Genomic DNA, 12,069 nt, shown 5'->3' on the forward strand with positions numbered 1-12,069 from the left:
AAAATAATCCTTTTATATACCAGAATCCGATGACATCTGACAGCAATATCTGAAGAAAAGAGGGAATTACATTAGAAAGGCTATTTTCATGCCTTGTTTGGCATGCTGCTAAAGCTCTCCTTTGAAGTAAAACAAGTTTCTTATGATAGCTTGCATTGAAGAGAATAATTTCTTCTTAAAATCAGACATTATTTTATTTGCCTTCCTTTCGTCACTCCTGAGGCATATTGAAAAAAGTCTCAGAGTGGGCCTTCGTTGTCACAGCACCCCAGTGACATGACGGTGTCAAGGCTGAGCTTCGCTTCCTTTGTCAACATGTATAAACGTTTGCCTCGTTTTCGAATAATATTCAATCCTGTTTCTAACATGAGCTTTTGTCACCTAGCCAAAGAAGACAAAGAGCTGCTTGCAGAAGAAGGAAGGGCGGGACGTGGCGCCATGACCTTTCATACTCACGGCAGCAGGAGGGAAAGGTGTTGTTGATCTGCTCCATGACTTCCGTGAGGTCTGTGCTGGTGTCCTGGGGCGGGACTAGCAGGTCCTCTGCGGCTGCAACAGCACAAAGAGCAGAGCTTCTGAAATTAAAGTCCAGCCTCCCACCAACACTCAACAGCAGGAGAAAATACTACGGCCAGTCCCAAAGCATCAATGGGAAATGACTTCTCATTGAAAGGACAATTTCAGGGGAAACATCAAAAACATGCTTACATTCAACTGTTGGTACATATGATTTTATGTAATTAAAATGTACTAGATGCTTGTGTACAAATGATCCACACACTAAGGTAAAACATAAAACTGAAAATAAGTAATGTGATCATTTGTTCTAATGTCTTAATTGGAATCCTATTATTTTGCATTGCAAGTATGTTTTCACTAAGAAAAATATATATACATATATACACATATATATGTATATATGTGTAAATATATATACACATGTATGTGTGCATATATATATATACAATGAGCAATATGTGTGTATGTATAGATATACACATATATACATGTATGTGTGTGTGTGTGTATGTATGTATGTATGTGTATTCTACCAATTTCTTTCTCCCTCCTTTCTTTTTGAGCTTCTAACATAGGCTAGCTTATCCTGCCACAAAGGTTGAGGTTAAGATACTTTTTACTTTGATGAGTTTAATATTCTATAATCAATAGTCACAATTGTCAAAATTAGTTACCTTAAGATAATATTAAACTTACATTACTTTAATTTTTACTTTGATTAATGTACCCAAATGTATTCTACAGATAAATTAATTTGATTACAGTATGTAGTCTTCAGTAGAATTGCAGAACTTGGATTTTATTGATAACAAAATGTCATTCTTAAATGCCTAAAGGGTCCTTCCTGGCATTAGTGACAGGTCCCCCTGTGACCAGTAATGGTCTTGGTGGGACCTCAGCCTTAGAAGAAAGGAGAGAGGCAATTTTTATAGGCACAAGATATATAAAGAGAGAAATGAGTTCCCAGACCTGGGCAAAGAAACCCACCATGTTTGGTGTTACATTTTGAACATGTATAAATGTGAACATTAAAGAGATATGATATACTTTTTAAAAAAAAATCATTCTCAAAGCAAATACAAAGTTACTTCTTGCTCATTCCAAAAGGAAAGGGCACTTTTTTATCTTTCACCAAATTCAATCCATTCCTACACATTATATAAACAATTGTGAATTATTATCATTCTAAAATGTTTGTTTATTGATGTTGTTAAAATGAATTTTCACTCGTTTCAGACCAAAGAGAACACACATTTATGCTCTAAGGCTCCTTGAAATGAAAAACAAATGGCCAAGTACAAAGCAGACGGGGCAGGGTAATGGTGCCTGGGGGCACTGACCTGCCTGGTGGAACTGTGGGCCTGGGTCAGGGTCAAGTGAATAGCTCAGTGCAGAATGCTGAGGTGAAGCCCAGGGGGAGACGCCATTGATTCGGGAATCGGATTCAGGCTGAAATCACATGAAATGGTTAGATCAGAGAAAGGATTCTACAACCCTGAAAGAAAGCAGTTCCCTTTCAACGTCCCCTCCCTGGCCATGGATAATTAAATCAGATGCAGTTCTTTGCCTAAAGCTGTTTTCAAATAGCCCTTAGCTTCAGCTGGTGGGGGCACTAGCATGTCACTAGAGCCAAACACGAGCGGTCCTTCCCTTTCTGTGTGGCACCTTGAAGAGCTCACCTGGTCACACTGTGAGATTCACTTGTCAATGTCATTTTCAGCCCTTCGTTCTCCATCGTTTTTATATCAAACAAGCAAATCTACAAACATGCTTTTCTCATCTTTTAAAAATGAGCACTGAGCTTCTAATACAATTAATGTATTTAATTACAAAATTAGTTCATATTTAAAGGCAATATTGGAAAGTGGATAAGAGCAGGATTTTGATCATTTGACTTGAATTCAAATTCCAACTCTGTCATTGAGAAGCAAAGTAATTCTGGGCAAAATATACAACTTTTTGTGCTGTGGATTCTTTATTTATAAAATGGGGATGACAATAAGGTGCCCATGTCATAGGAGTCTAAGGGTTTAAAGAATGAGCGCTTTGAAAGTGACAGGAACAGTCTGACACCTAGCAGACACTTCTTAAATGCACTATTACACAAATCTTTGAAATGATCATAGGTATGTTGACAAGTATATGGTCAAATTAGAAAAAAACATGATTCCGTGTATGCAGAAAACAGAAGTTACAATTTCTTGCTATAGATTTTCCCATTAGATCTATATTAGTTGAAGTCTAGTAGTTTTGCTTGTTTTTATTATCAGAGTTAAATTTTCCCATCTACTTTGGGCATTCATGCTAAATCATTAACAAGGGATAAGAATTCCACAGTCAGGGAAATGCAGAGCCATTTAGATATCGGTTATCTTCAAAAGCATTACTGTGCAAGTCTGGAGGCACATGAGTCATTAGGCAGCTATGCCTCATGGGATGGAGGGAGTGGGGGGAGGAAGGGGGAGCAGAAGAGTCTTTAGGTCTCCTATAAGCCTCAACAAGCCCCTGCAGATAAAGGTTTCTTCTGCAATGATTCTACATTTGCACTAGGCTGTCAATAGTGACATGCCATATTCTAAATGAGAGATCACATGAGCAAATTCATCCCTTACTCAGCACCATTTAGAAACTTCAAATCCAAAACAGAAGCAATGCCATCTTGCCACTGGCACTGAGGTGAGAGTCAAGCATTCCTGAAGTGTTATCAGAAAGCTAAGTCTCAGGTCACTCTTGGGGAGTGTTGTTTTCTAAAGATGCAAAATTTGGAAGCCCTGAGTTCAGCCTGCCACAAAGCAGTGCTGCAAAAATTCTGAAATGATGATTGGCAGGAGAAAAAAAAGCATATGGTCAAACTATAATGAGGGATCTGTGGCCCACTATGTAGGTAATGCAGAAATTACAATGTTTTGACTGATTCTGACAAGTTAAGAAGACACTGAGAGCAACTGTGACAAGATAGTTTCCTAAAATTTTAGCAAATCACTAGAAAGTTGTTTTGGTTTTGATTCCATGAATCATTTCTGGAGAAAATCATTTTTATTTCGTTGCCAAGGGGCTCCACACTGCATAAGCAAGAAAACAGTGAAAAGAGGACATGAATGTTGATGTCAGGGATTCTTCAAGTAAGGAGTTCCTCGCCCTGTGCTGGGATTCCGCCCTTTCCGCACCTGCTGTCAAGGCTTCTGCATTGTTTGTCCTGCGGCATGACTCCTACTCTTTAAGCCTATGTGTAATGAAGTACTGGACTCTCTGCAGTATGCTGTGTCTTCATATAGGACACATTCTGTTATCTACAGTTGTGATATAAGATAATATTTTCTTGTGGTCTCCAAAACTGCAAGCTACTACCCGTTGATGAGTTATGAAATTGATTTAGTAGGGTCTGACCAGCATTAAGAAAGAAAAATAAGATAATTTTAAAAAAATTAAAAGAAGAAGAAAAGAAGGGCGGGAAGAAAGCAGACAGGCAGGGTAAAGAGAGGGAGTGAAGAAAAGAAGAAGAACAAAAGGAAGAAGAATGGAAAATAAAGAGGTACATTTCTCTATAAAGGCAAGTATTATTTTGTATTCATCATACATATATGTTTTCATCACAATGGAAATTGTGTTTCTTATTGTCAAAAAAGTTTGCAAGCAACTGCCATAAAACAGGGACCCGTGTTAGAAAATAAGAGCAAATTAATAACCATCTGTTACTCAATTTCTTGGAAATAGAAAATAGTGATTTTTGGAGTATGCATTCTTGGCTGGTGGAAGAAAACTTCAGAATGCAGATTCAGGTCACTTGCTGTCCCTTAATCTCCACAGATGCATCCCATATGCAGTATAGGCAAATGAATGTCATAGTATCTTTTCTATTAAGCTCTTTCAAGCTGCGATAGACTTTCGTGCTAAAGAAAAATGAGATTCCACTGTAAACCGGGAAAACAAGATTTTTCTGTGCCAGTAGGGATTTAATGTGTACATACACAAAGGGATTTCTAAGCCTGTCCAAATTCAACTAGGGAAGTAAGAATTTGAAGGTGGACTTCTACTTCTACTGGTGTCATGCCTAGACCTCTGGGAGGGGGACAGGTCCCTCAGGGTTTGTGGCACTGGATTCTTCACATCCTACCTGCTCCAGCAGCTGCCGAAGGCGGTGCAACTGAGATTCCAGCTGTTTGTTGTGATCTTCTAAAATCTGCATCCTAGCTTCCAGCCGACCTTTGTGCTGCCTCAGGAGTTTTGCTTCTGCTATAAGTTCTGAGTCCTCAGAGGTGTGATGAGGAGATACAATCGAGTCTGGAGGTGAGCCGACAGGAAGTCCCCTTCTCAGGTGTTGCTCCTTCAGCTGCTCATATTCCACCTGCAGATTTCTAACCCCCAAAGGTGGGGGGAATTGAAATTACTATTGTGTGCACTGTTTTCTCTCCCAAACTGTCTGTGGGCTCCAAATTTAGCTTATGCCACTATTTCCTCTATGTAAAGACATGTATCAGCAGTAAGATCAGCAAGCACAAGGGAAACAGTATCTTTAAGCAAGTATTATAATAGACTTCATCAATGAAGCCCCAAGCACTGCCAGATCTGCTGCCCACATCCCCATGTGCTAATGTCCCCTAAGACCTTGACTCCACCATGACATCTTGGATAATCATTCTGACAAGAGGATGGGTAGGGACCACCCTGACATTCGCATGAAAGAAAGAGTGACATCTTTTCTTCTCCCCGGTCTAGCAAACCTTTGTTCTTCCTCCAAGTCAGCAATGATCCGCTCCAGTTCTCCACGTTCTTCCCTTTCTACAGACTTCAGGATCTGAGCTGGACTCTGCGGCTGGCTCACCGGGGACTCCCCACCGAGCGTCTGGCAGTACTGCTGGATGAGAGCATGCTCGTCCTCCCTAGCAAAACAAGGGGCACAAGACACACAAGCCCATGTTGGGACGGTAACCTCTCTGGACAAACAGGAGGTAGAAATGATGATGCTCGGGTTGGTGCAGGGCCAAGCCTGCCGTGGATTGTGTCTGCGCAACCTCCCTTTTAAAACTCAAGCAAGATATTCATCTAACGGTGCAAATGTATGATGCATGCCGATATTTCATGCTTGTCTTAGTCTAACAGCTATTTCTCATGAATCTCAGAAGAGAAATTTTGCTCAGCAGAGAAAATAAGTCATAATAATTAGTATGAATAAGGTTTCAATGTTAATAAAAGGCTTAAAAAAGTTAATGTGAAACAGTTAATATAAAGAATATAATAGGCAAACTCACTCACCAAATGCCAAAAGAGTAGATTAAAAGATCACTGAAGACTAAGCTGACCTCCCTATCTTTAGTATTTCATGGTAAGCAACTTTGAAATGCTATATAATTCACAGAATGGGGTTTACTATCCTTATATTCTTTCATTTAGGTAACAGCACAAATGATAATCTTAGATGTTTTACTTGGTATTATCAGTAGGTAACTTTTAAGATCAACCATTCTGCATTAAAACATTAACTACCTTGAATTCCCTGGAATTCTCTCATTTATCTGACCTTGTCTAATGAACTAGACATATCAATAGTGAAGGGGAATTAACGATTGATATAAGCAGAAGCATCACAAAGTAGACAAGGGTGGTACAATTGCGGGAAGGAAACGCTTTCGGGAAAATGTGGCATCTCTTCTCCTGTATGAGGAAGATGCAGTCGGATTGTCTTGTAAAGGTGGAAATGCCAGATCTCCTGGCTACTGCCAACAGAAGAATCCTTTGGCAGAGTGTACCTGCCCTGCTTCAATGGCTTTTGCTAAACAAGTCCCAGAATCTATTGTAAGACATCATTTCAGGAAAACCTCACATAAGTTATGTAGCTATCAGAGTATAAAATGGAGCGATTCTGTGACTGGACCCTTCTGTGTAAGTGATGAATACATGCATCTCTTAGCAACCTCCTCTGTCACTCTGTGGACAGACTGTATCCTAAGGCAGCCAAGAAGAACCTGGTGCAAGGTGCTGGCAGCCTGGCCTGTCTCTGCTTCTCCTAGACCTTGAAACTACTTGTGCTCTTGAGCTGCTTAGGAGAGCGGATGTGGGGCAGGCGCTCTGATTCTTTTGCGTTTGATATGAAAATCCAGCCCTGTGTGTCTCACTCTTTACTTTGATGAAGAGGGGACTTAAATTACATCTATGATCAGTAAGTTCTTAAAAAAGGTGTGATTCCCCTGAACACTGAGATCAGAGGGATCAGAGGCGGCAAGGAAGCTGGGGAGGAACTCAAGGGCTCTGCTCACCAGCCTGCAAGAGCTCACACGAGCCGCCTGGTGGTGTATTTTGCTTCCGTCCCACTCTTCTCTCCCTCTTCCCCTCTACACACACACACACAAATACACACACACACACACACACACACACACACACACAAAAGAAACTATAGCTATGTATATATACATATATAGACATATGTGTAGGGGCATGTGTGTGTGTGTGTGTGCATATATATATACAGATTTTTTTTAAGTTAAAGTCATACACTTTGGTTAAGGCCATAATATAAACACACATACCTAATCTCCCATCCCTTCATCAAATTTTTAAAAAAATTTTTTGATACCAGGGATTGAACCCAGAGGTGCTTAACCACTGAGCCACATCCCCAGCCCTTTTTATATTTTAATTAGAGACAGGGTCTTGCTAAGTTGCTTAGGGCCTCACTAAGTTGCTGAGACTGGCTTTGAACTTGGGGATCCTCCTGTCTCTGTCTCCCAAGCTGAGACGTTCAGGCATGTGCCACTGTGCCCGGTTTAGAAGGGGTTGGGGATGTAGCTCAGTGGTATACTGCTTATCTAGCATGCATAAGGTCTGGAATTCAATCCCCAGTGATGAAAAAAATAATAATTTCAAAAGAGGGGGATAAGGGCTGAAGTAAACCATGATATCACTCTGAATTCTTTTCCCGAGAAGGCACAACATCACTGGGAAATAAATGAAAGAGCTGCTGCAAGAATCACACATTTGTTTCCAGGTTTAGAGGATGAAGAGGGAGAAAATGGGCCCACCAGCACTGCAGAGGAGCAGCACTTGAAAGCAGGTCCAAAGCTCCCAGGCTGTCCATGAAGTGGAATCAAACAGAAGCCTGGTGGGGAGGCACGGGAGAAGAGGGCTCTCCTGACGAGAAGCAAAGGGCCAACACCCTAACCTAACTATTACGAAGAGGCAGTAGCAGGCGGTAAGATGAACAAATCCACATCCCTGGGCCTCCACTTAGCTGCTATGGATCACAAGCCACGTGTGCAGGCACCCCCCACCCCACACGCACACTTTAAGTGGACAGAGAGGCAGTAAGGGAGGATTTAAAGGTGTAAGACGAACACACTGACCAATGGACAAGGCACAAAGATACGGTGGATATAAAATTAAGTAACTACAAAGGAAGAACACAGTAGAACATTTTATTAATATTTTTCAGGTTGAAAAAGAACTGAACATAGAAGCATAGAAACTAAAAAGATGAAGAATCCAAAAAGAAAAACAATTATATATACATAGACATACATACATACATACGTGCATGCATGTGTGTGTGTGTGTGCATCTCCACCAAGAAACATTCTGAATATTAAGGTTAAAGCACCACAGGCAATCAGTCAGAAATCCAAATAGCAAAGCATTTGCGAATAAAAAAAGTTTAGTCTCCTACTGTCCAAAATATTAAATTTCAAAGAGAATGGGGCAACCAACCAACCAAGTCACTCATTTGACCAGTGTTATGGTTTCAGTATTAGGTGTCTCACAGAAGCTCCTGTGTGAGGCAGTGCAAGAAATTTCACAGGTGAAAAGATTGGGTTATGACAGCCTTGACCTAATAAGTACGTTCATCCCCTGATAGGGATTATCTGAGTGGTGACCGTAGGCAGGCAGGGTGTGGCTGGAGGAGGTGGTCATTGGGGATGTGCCTTTATGAGATGAACTTAGTCTCTCTCTGCTTCCTTGTGCTTCTCCTGAGCCACTTTCCTCCACTACACTCTCCACCATGATTCTGATGCTGGTCCAGAGCAATGGAGTCAGCCATTTATGGACTGAGACCTCTGAAACTGTGAATCCCCAAATAAATTTCCTCCTCTAAAATTGTTTTTGTCAGGTCTTTTGGTCACAGCAGTGAAAAAGCAGACTAAAACAACCAGCCAGATCATTTACTTGAACTGGCAAAGGACTTTGTTTACATGGCAAACGAAAGAAAGGATTAGCAAGGACAATAGAAATTAGAACAGAAGTAATGGTCATCTCGGGTGTTGAAATAAGAGATAATTGATTTACATATTGGCTAAAATTAGTTATATGATACCTATTAATACTATGCCTAATAGAAAATTATAAAAACGGAAGGTAAAAGTTTTAAAAAATAAGTGAAATAAAGACATCAAAAGGAAAAAGAAAACTTAGACCCCCGTAAGCTGCTGACAAATATCATGACTGTGATTTGACCGGATTCTGACTCAGCACTCCTCTGCACCATAAGCACCGTTACCCAATTTATGCCTTTAAAACATTTATGCAAACGCTAACATCAATGGTTAAGTTTAGTGCTCAATATTTATATTAACCAAATTTTTGTGTTAAAGATTTGGGTACTAAAAAGAGATGCATTTTCTTGTCAATATTTACATAGATTCATTTCTTTTGGAAGATTCATGGGGTTTAGTATATTATAATTATCACTGCCACTAACATTATATTCTTTCATTAATATGTCTGGAAGAGAATTAAGGCAGTTTTCACAAAAATAAGAATTTAAAAATAATTTACATATAACATATAATTTAATCTTGTCTTTTTTTTTTCAGATTTATAGACCTAAAAGTTAAATACAAAAATGGGTACATTCTAGCTCTTAATTATATATGTAGTGAAAACCAAGAGCACACTCTTTCATTGCAAATAGTGCATGACGTACTGATTAGGGTCATTAAACATCAATAGTGTGCCTGGTGCTAAAATAGAAAATGTTTCAAAAATATAGGCCTACACCAAGAAACACCATTAGATAGAATACAATTATACTAATCACACATCGTAAATACTATCTGGATTACAAAATTAGTACCTATCAGATAATGAACTGTGTGTGATTCATTCGATGACCTTTTGGAAGTAAATGAGACATAAATAAAAATAAAAACTCTATCCTTTCACATGAAACAGTGTCACCCAAGGGAGAATGCAGATGGAACAGGACATTCTGATGAGAAAGTCCTAAGGAACTGTCTGCCTGTCATCCTTGAGTTTCAGGCTTCTGAGATTCCCCAGGACACTCCTGGGTCCTGCCTTTCCTGAGATGTGACTGCTCAATTCTTTATTTAAAATCACTTATAAAGTATCCTTAAAGTTAGTGCCTTCTTGAATGGAGCAGAGTCAGACTTTCAGAGAAAAGGGTATTCGTAAACTAAAAAGCTGTGAAATTGTTTCAAACTCTAGGCTAGAAGCTTAAGAAACATGGCAGCACACCAATATTTAAAGAGTTTCATGGAAGATAAAAGCTACAGAGGTGAGAGGGTATTGCTCCCCTGTACCAATCTGAGGGAATGAGAGAGACCCAACCTGCAGGTAGGACCACCACTGCTAAAGGTACAAGCAACTAAAAGGACTTTAGATAACTTAAAGAGTTCAAGTTCAAATTTCAACACTCTTACCTCAAAGTGTAAGTTTCTTTTCTTACCAAAGGCTGGGATTACCAAAGCCAAGCTTAAGAGATTGATCAGGTGGGTTACTGAAGTGTAAAATCTCCTTCAATGAAAACCTAACTAGGTCTCAAGTGAGAAGCTAGGTATAGACCCGGAATGGGCAGAATGGGTCAAGGACAGTGATGACCTTCAGGAAGACTGGATGGATCTGCAGATGCTCCCTGCTCTGCTTGGGAAGCCCTTCCTCCTTTCCTTGGCAGCAAAGCCAACAGAGTGGCATAACCAGGAAAGCCTGGAGCCAGGCGGCTTGAGACTGATCTCAACTCTACCACCTACTGTGAGACTCTGGGCAAGCTCATTAACCTCCCTGGGCCTCCATTTACTAATCTGTAAAATGGTGCTAACAATCTGATTATCATCTCAAAGGATTTCTATGCCAGTTCCCCCAATGATGGGCAAGAGGGTTGAGCACACTGTCTGGTACTGTATGCCAATATTACTGAAGAGAAGTTCTTCACGGTCCAGCTTGAAATAATAAGACCCTCAAGAGTGAAGAGTTCAAGAAGGAGAAAATTTGCAAATATATCGTCTTTTGCTTAAGGCACTTCTGAGTTGGTTTTCACTCTGTCCCAGCCAGCAACAGAAACTTCCTAATCCCTTGATGTTGACTATCAAAACGCAGGGTAGGGAATGAAGCTGAGGAGTCAAGACAATCTTGAGAAACCACTGACCACTCATTCAGAAGCTGGCCTGAAAACTGCCATCCACCATCTCTTAGACTGTATCATGACCCAATCGATGCTGGAACTTTAGGAAACTTCCAGGAAAAGGTCAGGGCCTTAGAGTAGGTTCATATTTCTTGCTACTGAAAGCAGGTCCTATAAGAAACAGATGTTTGTCCCTGGATGGAGATGCAATTTGTGTGTCAAACCCAAGGATTGCGAAGTGGATTGGTTATCCTCAGTGGGTTTTGAAGGCAGTCAGATTTGTCAGTCTTCCAAACATGCTGTGCTTCCTACAGGACCCAGAGTGCCAAAGGCCACTACCAACTGTCTTGCTATAGCTCCTGGGGCATGAAGCAACCCTGCCTAATGCTTATGGAAGTGTAAATGTGGGGGAGACTCACTGTTTTCTTCTAGGTGACAGAGATTCTCTGGGTAAAAGATGGGTTAGGAACTAAGGGCTAATATATCTACCCCAAAGGGCACACTCTCTTGTAACAGGGTAAATGTTTGAGGTACTAGATGCTCCTATTTGCATTTTATAAACTTTAGTAAATCTTCATACCACCTTCCTAAATGCTGCCATATTCAACTATCTTTGATTATGAAATGTTTTTAATCGACTCTAAATTGAGATTCCCTAATTTTTACTTGTTTTTTTTTCTAACCAATATCTAAAAAAATCACTGATCTGACCTGCTTCTTATGCATGTTTTGATATATATTAACTAAACACATGATTATTTTAGCTTCAAAAAAAACTATAATCTCCTATGACATTACTTTGGAGAAAAATGTGCCTTAAGTAATATAAAAATATGCTTTTCTATGAATAGTTTGAAATATTTTCCCCCTTTAATTTTCTGTGCTACTTAAGGGACTCATACATACCCTCCATCTCACTGTAATGGAATCTGGGCTGAGTGAGGCCTGGGCTGTCTTGGGGGGAGGTCAGACCTCCACCTGCTCCACCACCCCAGGAAGCTGATCATAGAGGCAACACCATCCATCAGGGGAAAGCAGCCCACCTGTGCCAGCTGCCACAGCAGTGAGGCAGAGAGAGCAGGACTCACAACAGAGGAGGGGACGCCCAAGAGGAAAATCTATGGTCACAGAGAGAGGTTGAGGGCGAGCAGGATGTAAGGCTACCCCTCTTCCTAAATATCTTACAGGAGGTGGCCTTAAGG

The 12,069-nt window shown here is 40.4% G+C and overlaps 1 protein-coding gene across 8 annotated transcripts in view; it reads right to left on the reverse strand.

Annotated features, from left to right (window-relative positions):
• Utrn (utrophin) overlaps nucleotides 1–12,069 on the reverse strand; it is a 517,740-nt gene that overhangs the window by 8,848 nt on the left and 496,823 nt on the right. For all 8 annotated transcript variants that reach the window (XM_047558901.1, XM_047558897.1, XM_047558902.1 and 5 more), the window contains 4 exons: nucleotides 5,241–5,399; nucleotides 4,634–4,874; nucleotides 1,860–1,968; nucleotides 457–549 (listed from right to left, as the gene is read on the reverse strand). In XM_047558901.1, coding sequence (XP_047414857.1) covers nucleotides 457–549; nucleotides 1,860–1,968; nucleotides 4,634–4,874; nucleotides 5,241–5,399 — 602 coding nt within the window. The remainder of the gene's footprint in view (nucleotides 1–456; nucleotides 550–1,859; nucleotides 1,969–4,633; nucleotides 4,875–5,240; nucleotides 5,400–12,069) is intronic.

This window comes from Sciurus carolinensis, chromosome 7, assembly GCF_902686445.1.
Source record: "Sciurus carolinensis chromosome 7, mSciCar1.2, whole genome shotgun sequence".
Classification (NCBI taxonomy): domain Eukaryota; kingdom Metazoa; phylum Chordata; class Mammalia; order Rodentia; family Sciuridae; genus Sciurus; species Sciurus carolinensis.